This window comes from Alligator sinensis, unplaced genomic scaffold, assembly GCF_000455745.1.
Source record: "Alligator sinensis unplaced genomic scaffold, ASM45574v1 scaffold1094_1, whole genome shotgun sequence".
NCBI lineage: Eukaryota > Metazoa > Chordata > Crocodylia > Alligatoridae > Alligator > Alligator sinensis.
Window position 1 is genome coordinate 572822 of NW_005842562.1, and position 22945 is coordinate 595766.

The following is a 22945-nucleotide window of genomic DNA, read 5'->3' on the forward strand; positions in this document are numbered from 1 at the left end:
ACTCTTTCCTGCCTATGCAGGGGGTTGGACTCGATGATCCGTTGAGGTCCCTTCCGACCCTAGCATCCATTAATCTATGCGCTGCTTTGTAAATCTGGGTTGTTGGGGGCTCAAAAGTAGACTCCAGAACTACTTTAGTGTTTTGGTTTTGTAAATGAGAAGTAATGCAAGAGACTATTTTAGGGCATTATGGAATATGCACCTTTTAATCGCACATTATGGAAGTGTGATCAATAAAATGCCTTGTTAGTTGAATGAAATCAAGAGATGGAGTCAGGCCACCACTGTTCTAAAAACAGAAATAGCGTTAGTTAATGCACTGAAAGGGCTATTGAGAAATTTGAACATAGACATCAGTTTTGATGTCTAATGTCTCAAAATAGTGGGATTTTTTGCGGGGTGGCATTTTAGTGCTGTAACCATAATTCCTGAAACATCACACGTAGGAAAATACTCCTGACTTTACTTCTGCTTGAGAGCTTAGGATTCTGTATGTTTTCAGATGGCATGCAAGAAGAATGCACATATTTTACAATGACTAATGCCCTGCTAGCAGTTGTTCTTTGTGTCTTTGAAGTAGCACTGTTCCATTTGAAGCTTGCATCTGACATCTGATTAGATCATGTTTGATTTTACTCCAGCTTTCAATTTAAAATATTTAGCACCACATGTCACAACACAGAGTTGAATTATTTTTGCTGGCAGGTATATTAAAAGAATAGTCTGATATTTTTGGTTTGTTAATAACTTTTTTTTCTATTTGATTCTTTTCTACTCAACAGCTTCTGGCAGTTTCAGACTTGTTTACAGAAAGAAATCAGTTTGAGATGATGTACACAACCCTGACAGAATTGAGGAAGGTGCATCCATCAGAAGATGAGATCCTCATTCAGTATTTGGTACCTGCCACATGTAAGGCAGCAGCTGTTCTTGGAATGGTAAGAAATTAGTGCATGTAAGTTTTGTGGCCAGTGTACAATGCATTAACCATTGTAAACTGGTAGCACTGTACTCACACCACAAAGATCTGAGAACAACTGATGTTTTGTATCTGCTTTTTAAATTGCTTCTCATAAATATATTTTATACATGTTTAAAAACCTAGCATTCAAATCTAAACCAAGTATTTTTCACTGTATCCTGAAGAATGTTATATTTGTGATTTGGAGGAGTGTGGTGAGGCATGAACTCCAAAAGAGTGGTCCTCAACTGAGAACCTCTGCTCTGCTCGAGCAAGTGTGTGAAAGATGGAAATACAATTCCTGGTACAGCAACTTTCACATATTCCTGTTCACTTCCATTTAATTAAACTAATTGAACATCATACTACCATATTCTTCTGAATCCAAGATTACTTTGATTTTAAGATGGCCCCCCAGTAATTAGTTTCTAGACATAAAACATTTGTAAACTTGTTATAATTTTTCATGTTTAGAAAATTATACATAGAAAATGTCTATACATGTATAGAAAAATTGCATGTTGAATTCTTCCTCTCTGCTGCCGCTGCTTGCCCCACTGCAGCAGTAGGAGAGGAGTCAAGTGGCCTGACCTCTGTTCCTTGCTGCCTGATTAGCCTTCTACCCCTCTCTGCAGTGCCCACACCCCCTGGCACCTGCCCTCTACTGCATCCCCCTGCTGTTCACTCTCCCATCGTGGTTTCAGCTTCTGCATTTCTTGACCCTTGAACTAAAAATACGGGTGTTTTGGAAGAGGCATTCAGATATGAATGTTAGTGGCCAAAATAAGTTCCATAGAACATTAGTAATATGGGGCAGTATCTTAAGTACTACATTTGTGCAGGCCTTCGGCACATAGCCATCTTCTAATATACCAAAATTCTGTCACATGTTCATCAGTTTAGAAGACTATTGACAGGTTAAACTTGCAGGTGTCCAAAGTCCACAAATGTTCTTGGCATATAAACAGCCTAAGCTCTATCCAGTAGCAATAAACTGGTGAAGTGGGACTGCGATAAGCGTGCAGGAGGTAAGATTCTGAATGACAGCTGGCATGGCTTCGTTGCAGGAGGTCTTGCCTTACCAACCTCATCTCCTTCTATGACCAGGTAACTTGACACCTGGACATGAGAAAGCAGGTTGACATCGTATACCTAGACTTCCAAAAGGCCTTTGATCTAGTATCCCACAATATTCTCAGGAGCAAATTGGAAGATCGTGGGCTTAACTCCAAGACACTCAAGTGGGTGAGAACCTGGCTGCAGGATAGGATCCAGAGAGGTCGTAGTGAACGGATCCGTGTCATCCTGGCGAGAAGTGGGCAGCAGTGTCCTGCAGGGGTCAGTGCTCGGTCCAGTACTTTTCAGCATCTTTATTAACGATTTGGATGTGGGGGTGAAGAGCTCACTGGTCAAGTTCACGGATGACTCCAAGTTATGGGGGAGTGTGGTCACGCTTGAAGATAGGTCTACCTGTAACTGTAGCCTAGACAGGCTGGCAAGTTGGGCGGATTGGAATCTGATGAAGTTCAATGTCGAGAAATGCAAAGTGTTCCATCTCGGGACAAGCAACCCCCACACACCTACAGGTTTGGCAGCACCAAACTGACTAGCACCATGAATGAAAGGAATCTGGGGGTAATTAATAGACCACAATATGAATATGAGCCGGCAGTGCAATGCTGTAGCCAGCAGGGCAAATAATACTCTGGCATGCATCAGTCAATGCATCTCCAGCAAAGCCAAGGAGGTGATTCTTCCGCTCTACTCGGCACTGGTGAGACCGCAGCTGGAGTACTGCGTTCAGTTCTGGGCACCACATTTTAATAAGGGCGTGGACAAGTTTGAGAGTTCAAAGAAGAGCCACCTGTACAATCAGAGTCTTAAAAGGCAAGCCATATGAGGAAAGGCTGAGGGATCTGGGACTCTTCAGTCTGAGGAAAAGAAGGCTGAGAGGGGGACCTGGTACCAGCTTACTGCTACACTAGGGCAGTACATCAAGGGCTTGGTGAGCAACTGTTCAATTCACCAGGGCACCCGAGGGGAAAACCAGGAGTAATGGTCACAACCTCCTGGAAGATCGATTCAGGCTCAACATTAGGAAAAACTTCTTCACAGCCAGGGTGTCCAGACTGGAATAAACTCCCTCCAGAGGGTAGTGCAAGCACCTACCCTGGAAATTCTCAAGAAGAGACTGGATGGTCACTTCACTGGGGTCATCTGACCCCCAGTTATCTTTCCTGCTTCGTGGAGGGGGCTGGACCCGATGATCTTTCAAGGTCCCTTCCGGCCTTACAGTTTTTGAAAGTCTTTCCCAGGTAAAAGACAAATTTAACATTTTGGTGCAGTCCTTTACCAGTTACCAGAAATTATATTTTTCCTCCATTAATTTGAACATTGTAATATCTCTGGAGGAGGATAATTAATACTCAGAAATAGACACATTCTTTAGCAAAATTTTAAATTCACTAGCCATAAAATACCAGGTTATTCAGTTACTTTTAAATATACCAGAAGTGCTTCAACAACTACATACTATCTGCAGAGCTCTGGTTCATGCCATCTTTGTCTGTTCCTTAGTTTGTTACCAGGTGCGGTGAGTCATTCTAATTGGTCCTATGTTTAGTTTTGGCATGTGGTTTTGTGTTCGCATTAGGATAAAGCTGTAGCTGAGCCAGTGAGTCGTCTTTTGGAATCAACCCTGCGTAGCACGCACATGCCAAGTCGGATTGGCGCGCTCCATGGAATTCTTTACATTCTCGAGTGTGACCTGCTTGATGAGACAGCAAAGCAACTCATTCCAATTATCAGCGAGTATCTGCTTTCCAATCTGAGAGGGGTAGCACAGTAAGTGCTGTATATTTATAACTCTGCTGTGACTTAAGTCCAAAAACAAGTTTTGAGCTGTAAAATAATTGTCCAGAAATAACTGAGTAGACCACAATATTTCTATCAGTCCCACAACCTTTACAAGAGATTCCCTAAGATTCCTGTGTTGAGAGCAGTACTGCTTGTTAGTGTGTTGCTGTTTCTGCTTCTGATGTCAGATACAAGTAGAGCATATGAGCAGTAGCAAAAACAAGCATTTAATTTGACAGTTTTGAAGTTTCAAAAGGATTGGTTTGTTTTTAAAGCCTCAGTGAATGTTCAGTCTGTTTGAGAGAGCTTGCTTGCCTCAATTTACCCTTTTTGAAGTATTAAGAGACACTCGGATTGAAAAAGTCTTTTGTCCACAGATGAGAACTTGTAATATTTGATTCCTTCTAGTGTCCCCTGCTGCCAGAATTAGCTTTGATTTGGAGAAGTCAAACATCCCTTGAAGATGAGGAAGAAATCTAGTTGGTAGCTTAGTCTACTCAACTGGGACTTATTACTAGTTCAAAGCCTGGCTTTCTTTTGATATCATAAAGAGTTTAATCTTTCCTAGGAGTACTGCAGAAACACCAGCAAAGAGCATTTGTCCTAAAACAACTGAGACAAAACTAGGTTCTAATTATGGCACTTAAACTTATTCTTAGGACTCGTGTAACACTGTACTTACATAAACAGTAACCATTTTTGGGGGCATATGGTGATTCTTTGAGAGTGATTTGCCAAATAGTTTGTTTAGTGTCAAATATTGCAGTAAGATAATATTTAACAAAAAAGTGTAGTCCATATAGAGCACTCATGTTTTATTACATTTTTAAGAGATGACTTTTAATAGATATAACTCTTGGCTTCCTTGCTTATTTACAGTTGTGTGAGTGTCCATAACCAACAGCACATCTTGGTAATGTGTGCTGCAGCATTCTACTTGATAGAGAATTATCCACTTGATGTAGGGCCTGAGTTCTCTGCAGGAATAATACAGGTATGTAATGCTTCAGATTGCAGAAGGCAACTCAGACTCACTTTCATAGTTTTTCCAAAAAAAAATCATCATAAAAGTAGTGTGTACTTTAGAAGGAATTCAAGGCGTTGAAAGCAACTAAACCAGTTGCAGCTGTCTGTGTCTGTTCTGACATATTGGTGCTAGGATTCAGATAGGATAACTTGTTTCTTAGATTTCTTTCTTGGTTATTTCAGATGTGCGCCGTTATGGTGTCTGGGAACGATGAATCTACTCCATCCATCATATACCATTGTGTCCTGAGAGGACTAGAACGACTCCTGCTTTCAGAGCAACTCTCTAGACTGGATAGTGAATCTCTAGTTAAACTAAGTGTTGACAGAGTGAATGTACACAGCCCCCACCGAGCAATGGCAGCACTGGGGTTAATGCTGACCTGCATGTATACAGGTTTGGATATTATTAAATTTTGTCCCCTGTAAGTGTATAAATGCATCGGTTCAGGAGGAGAAATCATATGGCTCTTCTAATGGACTTCTCAGAAAATCAACAAAACTTTACAGCTTTTTAAGAGAACTGAATTTTTCATTGTTTTTGTTGAAACAAGGCCAATTTTGTTCATTACAACTGCATTTGTATAGCAAGCTCTTACAGGATATCTGGTTTCTTTGTAGGAAAGGAGAAAATTAGTCCAAGTCGTGCTACAGATGCAAATCCCACAGCCCCAGACAGTGAATCCGTTATTGTGGCTATGGAACGGGTATCTGTTCTTTTTGATAGGTAAGAGTATCAAACCTTTACCGTAAACAGGAAAGTACCTTTGTGGCCTGTTCTGTTTGCTGGTCAATGCTGTTCATGGCAATTACTTTTTAAAGTTGTTTTTTACTTGGCTGTTGGTCAAAATCATGATGTCAATCATATGCAGTAACACAGTAACTTCTTTGGAGTTGTTTGGTCCAGCACAGATGTATAAGAACCGTAATGCAGATAAACCAGATTCTTGTTCACAAGGATGAAGGTTTCTGGTGCATAAAATATGTGCCTTTTTGTGTATGGTGACAAAATATTTGAAAGATCGTCATCACAAAGTACCATAGTACTTTCATTCCTTGTGTTGATGATGATAATAATAATGCCATTTCCCCAGCCTTTAAAGGCATTAGGAAACTTTAGATGCAAACCCTAACTTTGACATCAGTTGCCCCCTCTAGAAGCTTCTTGACATCCATCAACCCGGGTTTGTTGCAGGTAGGTCTTGCTTGACCAATTTTATTTCCTTTTATGACTAGGTGACCTATCACCTGGACAAGGGAGAGGAGATTGATGTTGTATATCTTGACTTTAAAAAAGCCTTCCATCTGCTATCCCATGATCATCTCTTGGCAAAACTGGCCAACTGCAGCCTCGGGTCCACCACGATCCACTGGCTGGGGAATTGGCTCCATGGTCGGACCCAGAGGGCGGTGCTTGACGGAAGTCAATCGTCTTGGTGCCCTGGGACCAGTGGGGTCCCTCAAGGCTCTGTCCTTGGACCTGTATTGTTCAATATCTTCATTAATGATGTGGACATTGGTGTCAGAAGCACACTGTCAAAGTTTGCTGATGATACCAAACTTTGGGGTAAAGCCTCTACAGCTGAGGACAGGAGGGTGGTCCAGGCTGACCTGGACAGGCTCAGGAAACGGGCAGGCGAGAACCTGATGGTGTTTAACACTGCAAAATGTTCTCCGCCTTGAGAGGAAAAATCTGCAGCAACCTTATAGGCTCGGCAGTGCTATGCTAGCTAGCACTATGGACGAAAGGGACTTGGGGGTCATGATTGACCACAAAATGAACATGAGCCTTCAGTGTGATGCTGTGGCTAGTAAAGCGAGCAAAATGCTGGCTTGCATCCATAGATGCTTCTCAAGCAAATCCCAGGACATCATTCTCCCATTGTACTCGGCCTTAGTGAGGCCATAGCTGGAGTACTGCGTCCAGTTTTGAGCTCCACAATTCAAAAAGCATGTGGAGAAGCTTGAGAGGGTGCAGAGGAGAGCCATGCACATGATCAGAGGTCAGGAAAACAGACCTTATGACAAGAGGCTGAGAGCTATGGGACTCTTCAGCCTGGAGAAGTGCAGGCTCATGGGCGATTTGATGGCCACCTATAAATTTATCAGGGGTGTCCACCAGGATCTGGGGGAACATTTGTTCACCAGAGCACGCCAGGGAAAAAAAAGGTCGAATGGTTATAAATTCCTGCAAGACCGTTTCAGGCTGGACGTAAGGAAGAATTTCTTTACGGTCCGAGCTCCCAAGGTCTGGAGTAGTCTGCCGTCGGAGGTGTTTCAAGCACCTACATTTGAACACCTTCAAGAGAAAATTGGATGCTTATCTTGCTGGGATCCTATGATCTCAGCTGACTTCCTGCCCCTGGGGCAGGGGGCTGGACTTGATCTTCTGAGGTCCCTTCCAGCCCTAAGGTCTATGAAATCTATGAAACCTTGCAGAAACTTCCCTGCATATCCATATTCAGTGCTGTCTCTGAAATTTGCTGAGGCTTATATTGTCTCCTGCACAATCATTGCAAAATGTAATCTTTCAGTCTCTCATCATCCATTAGTTTGTATTGAAAGTACTATTGAAGTTAATAATGGATGGATACATGTTCTTTTCTGGATGTCATGCTCATATGGATAGCCTTTCTTCATGATGCATGGTACTGTCGTGCATCAGTCTAAACTTGATGGATCTGCTTCAATCTCAGAAAACTCACCTCGGAATCTATAGTTCTGTCTATAAACAGGTGAATTTCAGTGACTTGCATAACCTCAGTCTTAGAAAATGTTGGATTGAAAAATCAAGGTCCCTGTAAAGACTATGGGTTAGAAGCTTGAACTACTCAGTGGGGGAGTGTTCCTAGTTATTGGGTTGGGTTTTTTTTCCCCCAACTTAAAAAGCAATGGCAATTTTCTTGAAGGACTGGAATGCTCACATGGGTCAGTTGGTTACAGAAACAGGAAAATATACTTTTTTGCTTTGAAATGGGCTCAATAAAACTTCCTGACTTCCAGAAAGGTCCAGAAATTCTAAGAGCTATCTGTACTCTTACTGGACAACACTACCATAGCAACTTGCACTGTAAGCTTGGAGGTAGGGAACACGTTGTTTTTGGTTTTAACATGGATTGCGTGAAAATTAAAAGGAAGGGCCAGAAGTTCCAAGCTAGTCTCAGAAAATTAATTCTTGCTGTCTAGATGGAGGTATATTTGACACCCTAGCAATCGGCCATTGAAGTCTCGCTGTCTCTCCTTCCCCGTGACAAATGGTTAAAGGAAAGAGGGTATATATTTGTGAACCCCTAAACCTGGGGCAGTCGATTAATTTGGCTGGAGGGCCACTTAATGAGTTTTAGTGAGCTGTTGAGGACTGCAAGGGTGGCCCACCCCTTGATGGGTGCCCTGCCCCCTGGTTGCCAAATTGGGACTGGAAGTCCTGCCCCCTAATCCCTGACCTTTGCCCCTGGAAGTCCCTTGCCCCAGAAGTACTTCTTGGGGGCTTGGGGTTGCCATCTTGAAACCAGAAAAAAACCACATCATTTACTAAAAAAAAACATCTACAATAATGTATTTTAATTTTATTTAAAAAAACATTTTTGTCCTAATTTGCACGTTTGCATAGTACAGGGGTTGTCAGCTGGGGGTACTTGAGAAGGCCCTAGCGGGTACACATGGGCAGGCAGGGATGAAGTGCCACCACACATGATCCCGTGCTGCCACGCAGGTGCTGCCTGCCCAGCCAGATGTGGGGGAAGCTCATACGCAGCAGCTACTGCTGCTCTGCATTTGAATGTGCGCCACCCCGCCACCCCCACTTGTGTCCAGCTGCCGGGGGTACACTGACCTAAAAAGGTTGAAAACCCTTGGCATAGTACATATAGAGGCTATTGCATAATAATTCAAAATACAGTCTTACTCTTGTATATTGTTGGGGGGAGGGCAGAGCGGTGTGGTTGGGGAGGGTGTGTGGGGTATGTGGTTGGGGTGAGGGCTGTGAGAGGGTGTGGGTGTGTGGGGTTATGGTGGGGGGTGGGAGTGTATGGGTATGTTTGGGGGAGTGCCGCTTATGGGAGGGTGTGTATGGTGCGGGGGTTTGATGTATGGAGGATGGGGGGGTCCTTGGAGTCCCTAGATCTGCATGTGGTAGCAGCAAGTGGGACCAGCTCTGCCTAGCCCCATAGTGCACAGCTCCCTGCACTCCCACCCCAGTCCCTGGCTGCAAGTGGGGCAGCATGTGGGGCCAGCCCTGCCTGGCCCCATAGCATTCCCGTCCAAGTCTCTGGCCACGCGTGGCAGGGTGCAGGGGCAGCCCCATAGTGCACAGTTCACATGCTCCTACCCCAGTCCCCAGCCACATGTGGTGGCAGGGTGTGTGGCCAGCCCCATAGCGTGCAGCTCCCTGCACTCCCCCACTTTCCCCCAGCGGGAGTTCCTGGCCCTTTACCTGCATTTCCAGGCTTGCAGGCAGGGAGGCTGGGAACTGGCACCAGGTGGCCAGACAAAAGCCTCTGCCAGGCAGAGACATCTTGTCCCCAGCATCCCCTGGCAAGGGGCTGGGGCTGCAGTGGGTCAGGCCAGGTGGGGGCCTTACAGGGCCAGGGCTGTAAGACAGGGCCAGGGCTTAGAGGGTGCTTATTGGGGGGGCCCTGCAGGCCAGATGGAGTTGCTTGGTGGGCTGGATTCAGCCTGCTGGCCATATTTTGACCACCCTGCCCTAAACTGTAGTTCACAATCAAACTTAACAGTTTTATAGTCTGCTAACTAGGGGTCTTTTTCATCAGAACTATGTTAAAATTCTCAGCTTCTCAGCAGAGAAGACCCTATACCCACCATGCAGTCCTGTTGATGTTCATGAACTTGGAAAATAAAGTTAGGAATAGCCAAGTTTCTGATAACATCGTATCGACCAAGGTGACCAGGGTACTTGTAGGAAGCCACTGTAGCTCACCATCTTCCCAAATATTTATCTATATATATATATCTATATATCTTGTATATAACATCCCTATCATATCCAAAATCAAAACTTCTAAAATTGACCAATGCTGAACGTGAGGTCTTGGCTTAAGGAGTGCTGACAGATGTGGAGGGAGACGAGGGACAAAAAATACACTTTACTGAAAGAAGCAGCATGTTAGTTCAACCCAGCTCTGCAGTGTCTGTATAGATAGAGTGCTTCAGTGGGGTTTTTTGGTGCTTTTATCTAATAGCTGATTTTATCAGTTATTAGATAAGTGACAAAAAGCCACAGTAAAGTGCCTGGTCTTTACAGACATTGGATAAGCCAGATCTAACTAAACGCAGTACTTCTGGGCATGTGCTGGGCTCAGTGTAGGGACACACGGAGTTTAAAGTAAAGTACTGGGAGATTTTTTTACATCTGTATGCAGCCAAGATGTTTTTCAGATTGGTTTTCCTATAGAACTTTTTTACTGTGAATTTTTATTTTTTATTTATTTTTTTATTTTTTATAGTCAGCTATTAAAAATATTGGTTTACTGCCACAATCTCATGACTTAAGTGCCTAAATCCCATTGAAAATCAGTTTACATCAATAACTCTTAAGTGACTTTCAGGATCTCTTACTTTTTAAAAAAGAGCTATGTGCCCTTTCATATCACCTTAACTAAAATTATTAGAATGTCAAGTAGATACAGGCTGAAGATAATCTAAGCAAATAGCTTGTTTAGTTTCTGTATGATTTATTTCCTGCTATGGGAAACTTGAACTTGTGTTCTAACCCAGCAGTCTGTAGGTGTGTTAGGTGCTGCAGTATAGAGGCCAAGAGCATTCAATTGTGTCTTAGTCGTCCCCATTGCATTTGGTGGGATTTATACCCCTAGTTTCAATTGGAATAGTTAGACCAGTGCTTGACAGCTTTTGGAAGTACCAGTTGTAAGAGTTCATAGGTTTAGTTGTGGAACACATCCACTACAATGTTCCTCTTCATATTTATTTTTCACACTTTGAGCTTGTTTTGAGATGCAGATATAGTATACTATTCTTAGAGTTCATGTGGCTTTTTTAATAAGATTTGCACCAGAAATTACATTAACTGTATTAAAAATTTAATGTCTTAGAACTTTGGACAAACTTCTTGATGTGTTGTCAGCTGGGTAAGGCATTTATCTGTCAGTCCTGAAAAACCTCCAGGTTTACGTGTATATTTAATAAAATAAAATAAAATAAAAAAGTTACTTTCCTTTCTCACTTGAATCCAAAAAAATGGAATAATTTTTATAGGGCCTAAATTGCCAAGAATAGTCTGCTGAATTAAAATGACGAAATGTATTTATTTTCTCTGTTTCCTCCTAGGATCAGGAAAGGATTTCCTTTTGAAGCTAGAGTAGTTGCACGAATCCTCCCTCAATTCCTAGATGACTTCTTTCCTCCACAGGATGTAATGAATAAAGTTATTGGAGAATTTTTATCCAACCAGCAGCCATACCCTCAGTTCATGGCAACTGTAGTATATAAGGTAATATGTTTGATTTTCTTTTCCCTTACCTGGGGGAGGTTTGTTGATCCTAAAGAGTTAACTAGGCAAATTTTACTACTGGTTTTATGTTACCAATGAGTATTATCAGAAGTACTCATTTAACACCATAAACATATTTTAATGTGTCAGTTGTGACATCTTAAATATTTAAAAGGTATACTTTTTCACCTCTTGAGTGGCATTTGTACTATATTTCTGCCAATAACATAGAAGGTTATTCTGCAGAACATTATCAGAAGTGACACAATAAATCAGCAGCAGGTTGTGATTCAGTTATGGGCTGGATTTGGTATTTTATTGAACAAAGCACATGTCCAAAGAGCTAATGCTGCTACATTGATAAGCAAAGTTTATCATTTCTGTTTTAACTGACTTAAAGGCAGGGCAGCTATAATAAAGTTCTATTGCCCATGTACTTGCACATTTTAGAATAAATAAAGCTGAGTTATCATTTTAGGAAACAAGAAAATGTAGAGAAGGATCCTGCATGTCTGCAATTTTAAGATCATAACAGAGCAGGGTGTAATTTTAAGTGCTAGGAAGTGAAATGAGAAAAAAGCTTAGTTTTGGGATGGGGCGGGGGAATTATAGGTGGCCAACACTTGTTTGCGTGAGTCCAGATATTGGAAGAGCCCTTTGGATCTGCCAGCCTCACTTTAGGATTGTGTTTAAAAATGTTGTGTACCCAGATGTTCCAGAAGGACAAAATCTGGGATCATGGTATCATAGGCTAAACTGGCACTTACCAAATCAATGGAATAAGAAGAATCATACCCTGAAATTCTTCAGCTCAGCTTGTGATCAGACGGACGTAAGCTAGCTTCCTTGCAGAATTAAGGAGACAGTGGATGGCACTGGCAGTGCCTTCCCTCTGGTCTGGGCCTGCCATTTTAGCACAAATTTGCGAAACCTGTTCTCTCCCCATCCCCCAAACCTATAATATAAATAGTCACAGGCGTGTGACATGCATGCCAAGTAGTTTTGATGTAGTACTTTAACTCAGTTACAACTTTGTCACAACATTATATCCATGGAGTGTTTGACAGTCACGTGTAGCTAACAGCCATTCTTAACAGGAAGGTCAACTTCTAAAATCAGAATGCCAGATCCAGTTTCTTCAAAGACTTATACAACTTGATTCATTCATATTAGTTGGTTTCTAGAGGGTTTGCTGCTGGAGAAGCTTGCCAGTCCAGAATTATTATGTGCTTGTAATGTTTGATGTCTGGCCATTGATGCTGTTGTAGCATATCTCTTCCCTTGTGAAATGTTTATTAACTTTTGCAGGTATTTCAGACACTACATACCACTGGACAGTCATCGATGGTCCGTGACTGGGTGATGCTTTCTCTCTCCAACTTCACCCAGAGAACACCTGTTGCTATGGCAATGTGGAGTCTTTCCTGTTTCTTTGTCAGTGCTTCCACCAGTCAGTGGATTTCAGCAATGTATCCTGAACAATTTGGAAATATTTCTCTAAGTGGGTTTAGCATCTCCCTAAATTGGATTGATTGTGCTAGAAACTGAAATCTTTCTTTTTGTTCACCAAGCAAGCACAGCATGAGCAGCAGTGGTTTACACTTTGTTTTAAATTACAAGCAAAGAACATGCTGCCAGTAGCTGAGGTTTGTAAAAAAACAAACAAACAAAAAACCAAAACTGCTTCTAGAAAAAGGAACATAAAATTGCATAGAAAAGTAGAGTTGGAAGGGAACTCGGGAGGTCATTTAGTCCAACCTTCTGCTCAAGGCAAGTCCATCCTTATCCAAACCACTCCACATAAGTGCTCATCCAACCTATTCCCAAAACTACGCAAGTAACCCTGTTGCACAGCCTCAAAGCACATTGCCCCAAACACCCAACCTGTCATGGGAAAAGTAGGGGGATGATGTCCAACCAGTGCAAGGTTTATTAAAAAACACTGGAGAGATTCAAGGAAGAGAGCCACACCCTCTGCCACAGAAGAAGGCCAAAACCTCCACAGTCCATGCCAATGTAACCATGGGGTAAAATTCCTTCTGATCCCAAATGTGGCGATTGGTTTGACTGTGCGAGGAGGTGCCAAGACACTTTTAACCTGGAACTTCGTAGTTTTAGCCCCAGCAAAACCATGGGCAGACCCCAGCCAAAATCCCCAGCCTTGGCTGTGGCCAACACCCAATGCTTGTGAGGAAGCTGCATTGTCCATTCCCATCCAACCAAACCAAACAAACAAAAAAACAAAAGCATTTGACACCTGTAGCAGCAAGAGGGGAAAACTTCCTTCCTGGCCTCATGCAGTAACCAGCAAAGCCCAGCAGCATTGGAAAAATCAAACACCCTCTATTCGGCTTTGCACCCTTGGGACAGCGAGCACAACTCCACACGTCAGGTCCCTAAGTGGAGAATTGGAGAATTAGAATTTCCCGATCTGTAATCCTATCTCCATAAATTTATCCAAGATTTTTAAATGGTCACCTGTATTTATGGAGGAAGGCTTTAATCTCTGTGAATCAGTTTGGAATTGTGAGCATGGTTGCCAGCTAATACCAACTGTAGTAGTTTTAATGTTGGTGCCAACCTCAGATACAGTTTATAACTTTACTTTTCAGGTTTAAATTATGAACTATTTAAATACCAGGTTAGGGTAAATTTTTGAGCAGTATTTCAGGGTCAGCAGTGTCCATCTCATCTTGAGGGGAGCAAGTCATGGCAAAAACCTCATATTACTGTGGAAAATCTTTCTTTTAATCTTGTAAACTGTTAATGTTGTAAAGGACTGTAAGCTAGAAGGGAGTATGTTGAGAAACTACTGTAAGTACTGTAGGAAGAATCAGTGATCAAGGGAACTACATTTAGAACTTGTTATCAGATGTATTCATTGTTGTTGTTTTTTTCTTTTCTGTTTTAAAAGCCTTCAGAAGCACTGTCATTCTAACAAAGCTCTCCAAAAATAATATCCTCATCTATTCTCTCTCTACTCCCAAAAACAACCCTATAATATATGGTGAATATCCCCCATCAGGCAAATTTTAGTCATCTTAAACTGTAGCAACATGGTGATATTTTCCAGAGTACTTGGAAAGAGCCAGTTGTGCTGCCCTGCTGTGCACTTTATTGATAGAAAAAGAAAAAACCTGTATTCAAGAAAACCCACCTTGCTGGTGCTTGGGAAATGGGGGGTGTGTGTGTGTGAATTTTCCTGCAGTGTTTTACAGTTCCTTGATCATTATTCTTATTTCAGTAATCCCACTTAATTGAAGGTAGTGCAGAACTGCATTGCTGAAGAGGGCCCAGTAAAACAAAATGAACATTTTGATACCTTTTTAAACGAATATGTTAGGATTAGTAAGGAAGTTGCATGAAGTTCGCTAAGAAATAAAGGTTTTTGTATGGCACTTGAAATGCTACAAGCAGATGCCCTGGCCTTGGAACTCCTGATTAAGCAAAAAAAAAAAAAAGTACTCTATCGGAGAACAGTGTGCTCTTCAAACACGTGCGTAAGGTTTTAAAGTTTTGTCTTCTCTTATTATGTCCTTAACTTCTTTCCCAGTCTTCCACATATTATCAGCAGAATGGGAAAATCAGAACAAGTGGATGTTAATCTTTTCTGTTTGGTGGCCATCGATTTCTACAGACATCAGATAGACGAAGAGCTAGACCGGAGAGCCTTTCAGTCTGTGTTTGAGGTTGTGGCATCGCCAGGAAGCCCCTATCATTGTCTGCTAACTTGTTTGCAAAATGTTCACAAGATCACAGCATGCTAAACACCCTGGTGTTTCATAGTCAACTGGATGTCTTGCATTGGAATCTGGCATGAATGTTTGGAGGAACATAAAGATTCAGAAAGCAGCTGGTGTTTGCACTTGTAATAATGTGAACTGGTTGGTTTTTATTTCCATGATACTTTTGCATGGAGGATAAGCACTCTGCACCACAGAGAATCACAGGGAAGGTATAAGGGAACACTTCTATTGACAATGGGCAACAGTGGTGAAGGGAAATATGTACATATGTTCAAAGTAATGTTTGGAACTAATCTAAGAGGCCATTACTAACTGTAAGATATGGGTGAGTACAACATGCAGGTAACCGGGTATTGCTCTTTCTAATGTTCAACTTAAGTCATCGTATTGCTGCTGGTATTGAAACTTTGGCAGAAATCCTGTCTCAGTGCAAGCTGCACTCATTAGAAACCATTAAAGTTTTATGTAGATATATACATACCATGGTGTAGTACAGATTAGAAGTTGTTTCCTAATGTCTCTCCTAAACAAAGAACAGAGAAACCAGTTTTCACGAATAACACTCCCAGCATGTAGTTCTTCTATTTCTGGACTCTAATCCCCTGTGGAGTGTGTGTCGGTGTGGGGGCTGTAGTGCGCAGACATAACCACACTTTTTTTTTCTTCTCAGGATTTAAAATGTGAGTACAATAGATCAGCCAGAGAAATTTTAACTTAAATATTTCTATATTATGTAAAGTATGTACAATTGTAAAACGTGTGGTGCATGAGATGTGCTGTATTTTTGAGATGAAAAAAGCCAGGCTGCTGAATGTCTTGACACTTACATTGCCCTCATTTTCTCATTGTGCATTTAGCATCATTTTCTTTTTGAAAATCCATCATAATGTCCAGATTACACTTTGTTTTACCTTTCACATTTTTTGTAAACACTTTTAAAACTGGAATTTATTGGCTAGTTTGTGTTGTGAAGTTGTATTAAGGAGGCATTTTTGTGATCCATTTTCTTGTGGCTTCTTTTGAGCTTTATTTTGAGAGATAAAGTTGAAAGAGAAGACTCAACACCTAGGATCAGCCCTTTGTGTATTTAAGAAGCTGCTTACATCTGCTGCACAGCTTTTTTTAAAGAGATTGAATGATGCAAGCTCCCCAGTAGCCAATAACTGACCTTTTTTCTTTCATATTAACTGAAACCATGGACTCCTTTGATATAGACTATCCTAAGCCAATTTATGGTGGCAGTTAAGAAATCAGAAGTCTGCTGTAGTCTACTCTGGGACTGGCTAAAGTGTTAGATTATACAACCTCTTTCATTAACTGTTGTATACATGCAGTGTTTGTTACACAGCATGAATATCTATAAGTTTTGCAAATTCTGCTTTGACCCCACACTTAGAGCACCTAGTTGATTTTAATAAGATGTACATGGAGAAATCTAGGGCAGTATTTGTTCCTAACTGTATTTGCTATAATTCTTTGATATACAGGTCATGCATTGGTTCTCAGCTACATGGCTATATTTAATCTCTATGTTTTTTTCATCAACACCTTTTGATGACACCTCAATAGTGAGAGAGTATTATCAGGAGGAGCATGTACTGTATGTATTTCTGTATATAATATATATGTAAAGTTATACACATGTGACTACATTTAATGTATACAAATGTGTATATTTGTATTTATTAAATTTGTGGATTTAAACTAATTCAAATTCCTAGACCAAAAACAGTGGTTTCTGCCTGTTACTTGATTAAATAGGAATTGCCCACTGTTGTTACTTACTCGTATGATCTAAAACTAATAATAGGGACAGGAGAAATAACTAAGACTTCTCTGTATGTAGCTGCTCTACAAGACTTGCTAGATCTAGAGCAGGTAGTTCTGCCCTTTGTTGGGTTCCTCTTTGTTCTTGGGCCACACCACTGTGGCGACTTCAGTTTCCTTTTAAAAACAAAACAAAACTGAAGTTCAGGTTCAGTTAAATAGATGTTAAATTTTGGGGTTATAGTAGAAATGTATTACCATTCTGGTAAGAGACCCATTGCCATGGCAGCAATTTTAAATAATGCCCTTCACTTGCAGTGAAAGGTCATTATAGATTACTGTTCCTTTTTGTAATCACCAGTAGTAGTTTACTACTGCAGAGCCACACGAGTCCATTTTTGTACAATAAATAGTTTAAGATGATATTTTTATAAGCTATTTTCCAAAATTTAAAATAGACTTTAATATATTTTAAAGCATCTGACTGGTCGCATTCGGTCTGTGTAACACTATACTTTGTGTCATGCACTGATAGATCTTTTTTATTTTAATCTCCTCATAGGTAATACAGCATCATTGTTCAGTTTGTCTCGAGATGGAGGCTGGCCAGCCATCCTTAATGAAATTTCTGAACATGAAATTGAGTCTTGCCATTGTATCTTTACAGCCAGTAAAAGGAGCATGTTTAGCTAAGCGCTCAACATGTGATGCACAACAGCATGCGATTCATTCCCTCCCCTCAGTACTGTTGCTGGCATTTGATAGGATGTCTGTGTTGCATACTGTCAGCCAAGAGTAATACAGCTGACTCTGATCTATCCTTGAGTTTAGTTGAAAGTAATGTTAACCATTCAACTCAGTTTTACCCCTTCATGAAGATTTGTCCTGGCAGACCTAAAGCAACATTTTCTTTGTGTCTGTAGTTCATCCCTCTTTAGAGATGCACCTCCCTTTTCAGATGTTGCAATGGGCCTGAGGACCCATGCCTGTAAGGCTTACATTTAACCTTTCTGTTTGGTGCATGTTTTCTTCCTTCTGTTTTTTTAAGAGAAAACGATCATTTTAGTATTAATTGTTTTAAAACTTGTGCAGTTCTGAAAGCAGGCTTCCATAATTGCTTCATGGTCTAGTTTCTGTGTCTAATTGCATAACAAAATCACACATGGTCTTATGATCAGCGTGCTATTTTTAGAAAGAAAATCTGTTAGATTTTTTTTCCTGTTCAGTTATGATGTATATACATCTGTGTCAAAATAGCTTGTCCCCCTTTAATATGTGATAACAGTAGCATGACACACATCCTCCTTGACATGTAGTTGGTTTTGGAAATTTAAATACTAGTGGTTTTTTAATTGAGAACAGAGGAACGAATATGATAAAATGTAGGACACACATCTCTGGTATTCCAGTGAAGTAAACATGCAACATTTAGCCTGTTCTGCAGTATTAAAATGCAAATAAACAAAAATCTCCCTTCAAGATAATGAAATAGTTTGTAGTACAGCTAACCAAATACATCTGAAAAAAGAAGAATACCTTGCTGTACTGTAAGTGAGCTGCAGTGGAAGGACCTGCACTCCCAATGTATAGTGTAGCTTCCTTTGAGACTACTGGATCTTGCCTGTGAGGTTTTTTAAAGCAAACAAAAACAAAAAAACCTTTGGACAGATATAACTGAGCTCAGTGAAGTTAGGTTATAGTGACTTGCTTTTCAACACTTTTTTATTTTTTCCCTTGCATGGAATGCAATGGGAAATTCAAAATACCTTGTGTTTTAAAGCAACTTGTATAATGGGAAATAAAGGGTCTTTATTTGTGACTCAAGACTTTAACAGTTCAGGTTGTCTATAAGTGTTATTTAAAGTTCTTCCACTTTTTGTCCCTTGTGGCCTATAGCCTTCCAGCTTTCATTATTTCTGTATTACTATGCCTTGGTGAAATTCCTTGTCAGGGGTTAAATTTGAAGTTCACTAAATGACACAAACATATTGCCTAAAACAAGGAGTATCAAATGACCTGATCTAGGTTCAGCTTGAAAAAATTGGCCAACTGTTGGGTTAAAAGTAAATTCTAATTTGGTAATTCATCATCAAAAACATTGCCTTGTTTAAAACAGAATGACTCCAAACTCATCTAGCAGATAAGGAAGTTGTGTCAAAAACACTAAGAAGGCGGTTCTCCAAGAGCAGCAGACCTAAATCTTCATCTGGTTTTGCAGATCTGTCATGACTAAACACTATCCAGTTATGCCTCCTGAATGCAAAGAAACAGTTGGGTGCAGTGAGCAATAAGTATAGCAATAAGTAGTCTAATAAGATTTAGTTGATCAGGACTTTACCCACCAATTAGGTAAGGGATAAAAGCTGCTTCAAGCATACCATTGCATTAAACACAGTTTTGTTTTCTTATAAAGCAAGCCCCCCAACTCTGCTTTGCCCTAAACATACAAACAAACTAGGAATGACAGTGGTAGATGTTTTGCTCTTACCTTTTTTAAAAAAAAAGTGCCAGTATGTTATAGAAAGAAAGCAATTGAAAAACATTAGCAACAAAGGTATTTAGGTAATTACCTTAGTTTTTTTTCCAAATACAAAAAGTTTAACTGTAGTAAAAGTGGAGACTCCATGCACCAGCTGTTCAGATAAATTTGAAACAAAGATTTGGAAGTGAAGCTGAGATCCAATGTGCTCATTTTTATTTACTCTTCAAAATTCAGGTGAAATTTTTTTGTGCACGTTTAAGCAGTTCAAGGTTAGTAATACTAACAAGTCATACCCAAGAGAGCATCTATGTTGTATCAAGCTTTGGTGAATTAAGGCTAGCTGGACATGAATGCTGTGGAAGCATTTGTGAGGCATGTACTGCTTTTTGTCACATGCATTTTGTGTGGGCTTGTCATCGGTACATCAGTCTTTGTCTCTACATAATGTTCAGTTGGATCATCCTAGCAAATGCAGGATATGATGAACTGCATACCACACAAGTCCCATGGTGCTGTCTTGTCTGGGTTGAGGGCTATGATGGGCAAAAGCTTGGAGCCCCAATACCAAAAGCAGCTGTATTCGAATTAAAAGGCAGGAATATAATTTTAGATGTGTTTTTAAATACAAAAATATTTGTTGAACATATTGCACATCAAAACTAAAGAGAAAATAAAATATAAATTGTTGCTGTAAGTGATTTTTTTCCCCTCTGGTTATTTAAAAAGCAAAGTTTGCATACTTTCTCAGTAGACTTGCTCGGTGTATGTACTCTCCTTAAATGGATCAAACGGATGCAATGATTAAATGAGGGGTGTTGGGAAAACATACAAAATGACTGCCCCGTACACAGCTGCAGGTGTATTTCAGAATAACAGTGTTGTCTGTGTGTTAAGTGAGGAGAAGCATTGCAAACATTTTCGGTTGTGTTTAACCATTTTGCTTGACATGTTTCTAAGTCAGGTTTTGGAAACACAGGAAAGCTAGCCAAACTTGAAATGTGTGTGTGCAGCTGTATTTGTTAATGAGGAGGTTTTTATCCACTAGCCTCAACGTTGGATTGCATTACACATTGTGGGGAGGGGAATGTTTAGCTTGTCTAAGCTTGGTTTCCCAGCTGTGAGGCTGTCTTTGGGGTTTACTTTTTAAGAAAACTCTGGGTGGTCTTACTGCTCCACAGCCAGCACTTGCAGCACTTAGCTGCTCGGAGACATCTTGTTTTGATTAACTGTGTGGTGCTCCAATGTATTCTGGAAATTGTGGGGAAAGCTAAGAGTTAGCAGCTCAACACACACTAGCAAGGTGCTGGATTTTATCCAAAATAATTTTACCTGTTCAATATTCTGGTGAGAACTCTCTACTTTTGCATAAACATCTATGAACTGTAGGAACATGCTGGACTGTGAGTTAAATGAACTTTCTGGCTGCTACACAATTTTTTTTATTTTATTTTTTTTAAAGATTGAAGACTTGTTTGAGTAAATGCCTCCCAGACTTCCCCTCTTCTTTGAGCCAAAGAATGGCAAAGAGAATGATGGAATGTCAAAGAGTCTCAGATTTGAAAAGACAAATCCTAACTATTTCTTTACCTGACACATTGGGAGGTAGCATTTTCCTTTGATTTGCATTGCTTTGCCTTATTACTGTAGTTGCCAGTCTTGGGATACAAGATATGGCTGGTACCACACATTTTTCCAGAACTGCTCTATCAGACAATTCTGGGCTTTAGCTTCATAAAGTCCAATGATAAGCCATGGCTCTAATTTTCTTTGGCTTCCCATGTATGTGCAGTGCCAGGCAGTTTCAGGATCCTTTTTCAATCAGTACTGTCAATGTGATCAACTAGGGCAGGGGTGGTCAGCTTGTGGCTCCAGAGTCTCCTTGAATCTTTGCACAAGCGCATGGTGACCAGCTTCCATTTGGAAGCTGGTCACTGTGTGTTTGTGCAAAGATTCAAGGAGACGTATATTCACTTCTGAAGAGCTGCATGTGACTCCGGAGAGACAGGTTGGCCACCCCTGGTAAGGGGTGGCCAACATTTTAGCTCCTGTCCATAGCATTGATATTTGGGCCCAGCTTTGGATCCATTTTTTGATGCCACCTAAAGAGGCTGGCTTCCTGGTGTTTGCAGCTGGTTCCAACTGAGTGTGATGACATTAGGTTCACAAATTCAGCTGCTGAGTCTCTAAGAACAGGGTAGTTCCAGTTCTTCAGAGTGCCCTTTGGGGTCCAACACTGGCTGCAGAGCTCTTACCTGACCCTTTCATGGTAGTCTTTCTAGCAGTTTGGCTGTCAACTTTCCCCTGTTGTTGGGGCTCAGGCCAGTCTACAGCTTCTTGCCTAGACTGAAGGCATTCTCTGGATCAAGGCTCAGGACTAGGTAATCTCTGAAAGATTAATCTGTTGTGGTCTTTACCAGACAAGATCCTGACCCTTTTGTCATCCCATCAGATGACATCTGTGTGCCCCAAGCCCTTCTGAACCTCCCTAGAGAAAGTTAGCTCTGGATTTCTAGGAATTGACTCTCTCAAGTTTACTTGGAGTATTCTCCCCAGCATAAACAGACACGAGTACCTGGCTTACCCTCCTTTGAATGACAGACAGGCATAACTTTTCCTCTGGTATTGATCTTCTGGGACTTCCTAGGATAAATAGAGGTTCCCTGGAACTGTGGAAAGAAGCAGTCCTCTAGTGCAGACAATTTCCCACCTTACACTAAATGTTGCCTTCTGTCTCCCACAGTGATTTCTTCTTCTGCTTCCCATCCCTTCAACCACTACCTGGCTCATGAACCCACTGGTGTTTAGATGGATACTGTAGTGGCTGGATACAATTCAGCCACGGGTTACCTCCTCCCTGGCCTAGCTCTGATACAGGTGCCTTCACTTCCTCTAGAGTCCTACCTAATATGCCTGAAAATGCCTTGAGAAGATTGAGAAGGAGGATCTATATTGTACTGTTGAGTAGCCTGACCTGTACTGGGATAAGTGCATCTCATCTGTCAGGGATATGAACTATAAGTTGAGCTGTAGACCTGGTCTCTTGTCCTTCTTTGACAACCAGGGTAGAGGTTGTGTTTTATAAGCTGGCCTTTCAGTTGCTAGGGGGAATTGGAAACCCCTCTCCAGGTATGTGGGCATTGTTTTGCAGTCACACACATGTGAGTACAGATATACACAAGTAGAAATTAACTTGCTAGTAACTGAACTAGTAACCAGAACTGGAATTAGCAGGAGTGATACCAAGTGATACTGATGTAAGCTGGTATAACAATGCGTCTGTAACATCAGTGCATTTCTTGTACTGATAAAAGTGCAGATAATGCCCTGTAACTGCAACCCTGTTTTATTCAGGGTTAAAGTTTATAGCCATTCAAAGGATAACTTGTTTCATTACAGGAACAAGCAGATGTAGCAGTTGCACCCTAACAGCCCTTACACTCACCTGCTCCCTCTCCCCCTTTTCAAGCAGTTATAAAAGTATGCTTATCCATAACCATAGAGATGTGTTGTCCATATGTACATCTGCATCCTCCCCTCCTTCCCCTCTCCCTCCCAGTTGCATGCAACTTAGGACTGCAGTTAAGAAGAATCCCAGGAACAGGGAACATGCGTTGCCCTTAATCCCTGTGGTATAAGCAAAA

The 22945-nt window shown here is 41.0% G+C and overlaps 1 protein-coding gene across 5 annotated transcripts in view; it reads left to right on the forward strand.

Moving 5' to 3' along the window:
- Positions 1-19991, forward strand: part of HTT (huntingtin) — a 161361-nt gene extending 141370 nt beyond the window's left edge. For 4 of the 5 annotated variants that reach the window (XM_025214044.1, XM_025214046.1, XM_025214045.1 and 1 more), the window contains 8 exons: positions 783-938; positions 3615-3805; positions 4697-4811; positions 5027-5240; positions 5465-5570; positions 11147-11309; positions 12618-12778; positions 14863-15076. In XM_025214044.1, the coding sequence (XP_025069829.1) occupies positions 783-938; positions 3615-3805; positions 4697-4811; positions 5027-5240; positions 5465-5570; positions 11147-11309; positions 12618-12778; positions 14863-15076 (1320 nt within the window). Of the gene's footprint in view, positions 1-782; positions 939-3614; positions 3806-4696; positions 4812-5026; positions 5241-5464; positions 5571-11146; positions 11310-12617; positions 12779-14862 lie in introns of all 5 variants that reach the window. The other variant, XM_025214043.1, reaches the window with a different exon arrangement.
- Positions 19992-22945: the final 2954 nt, after the last annotated feature.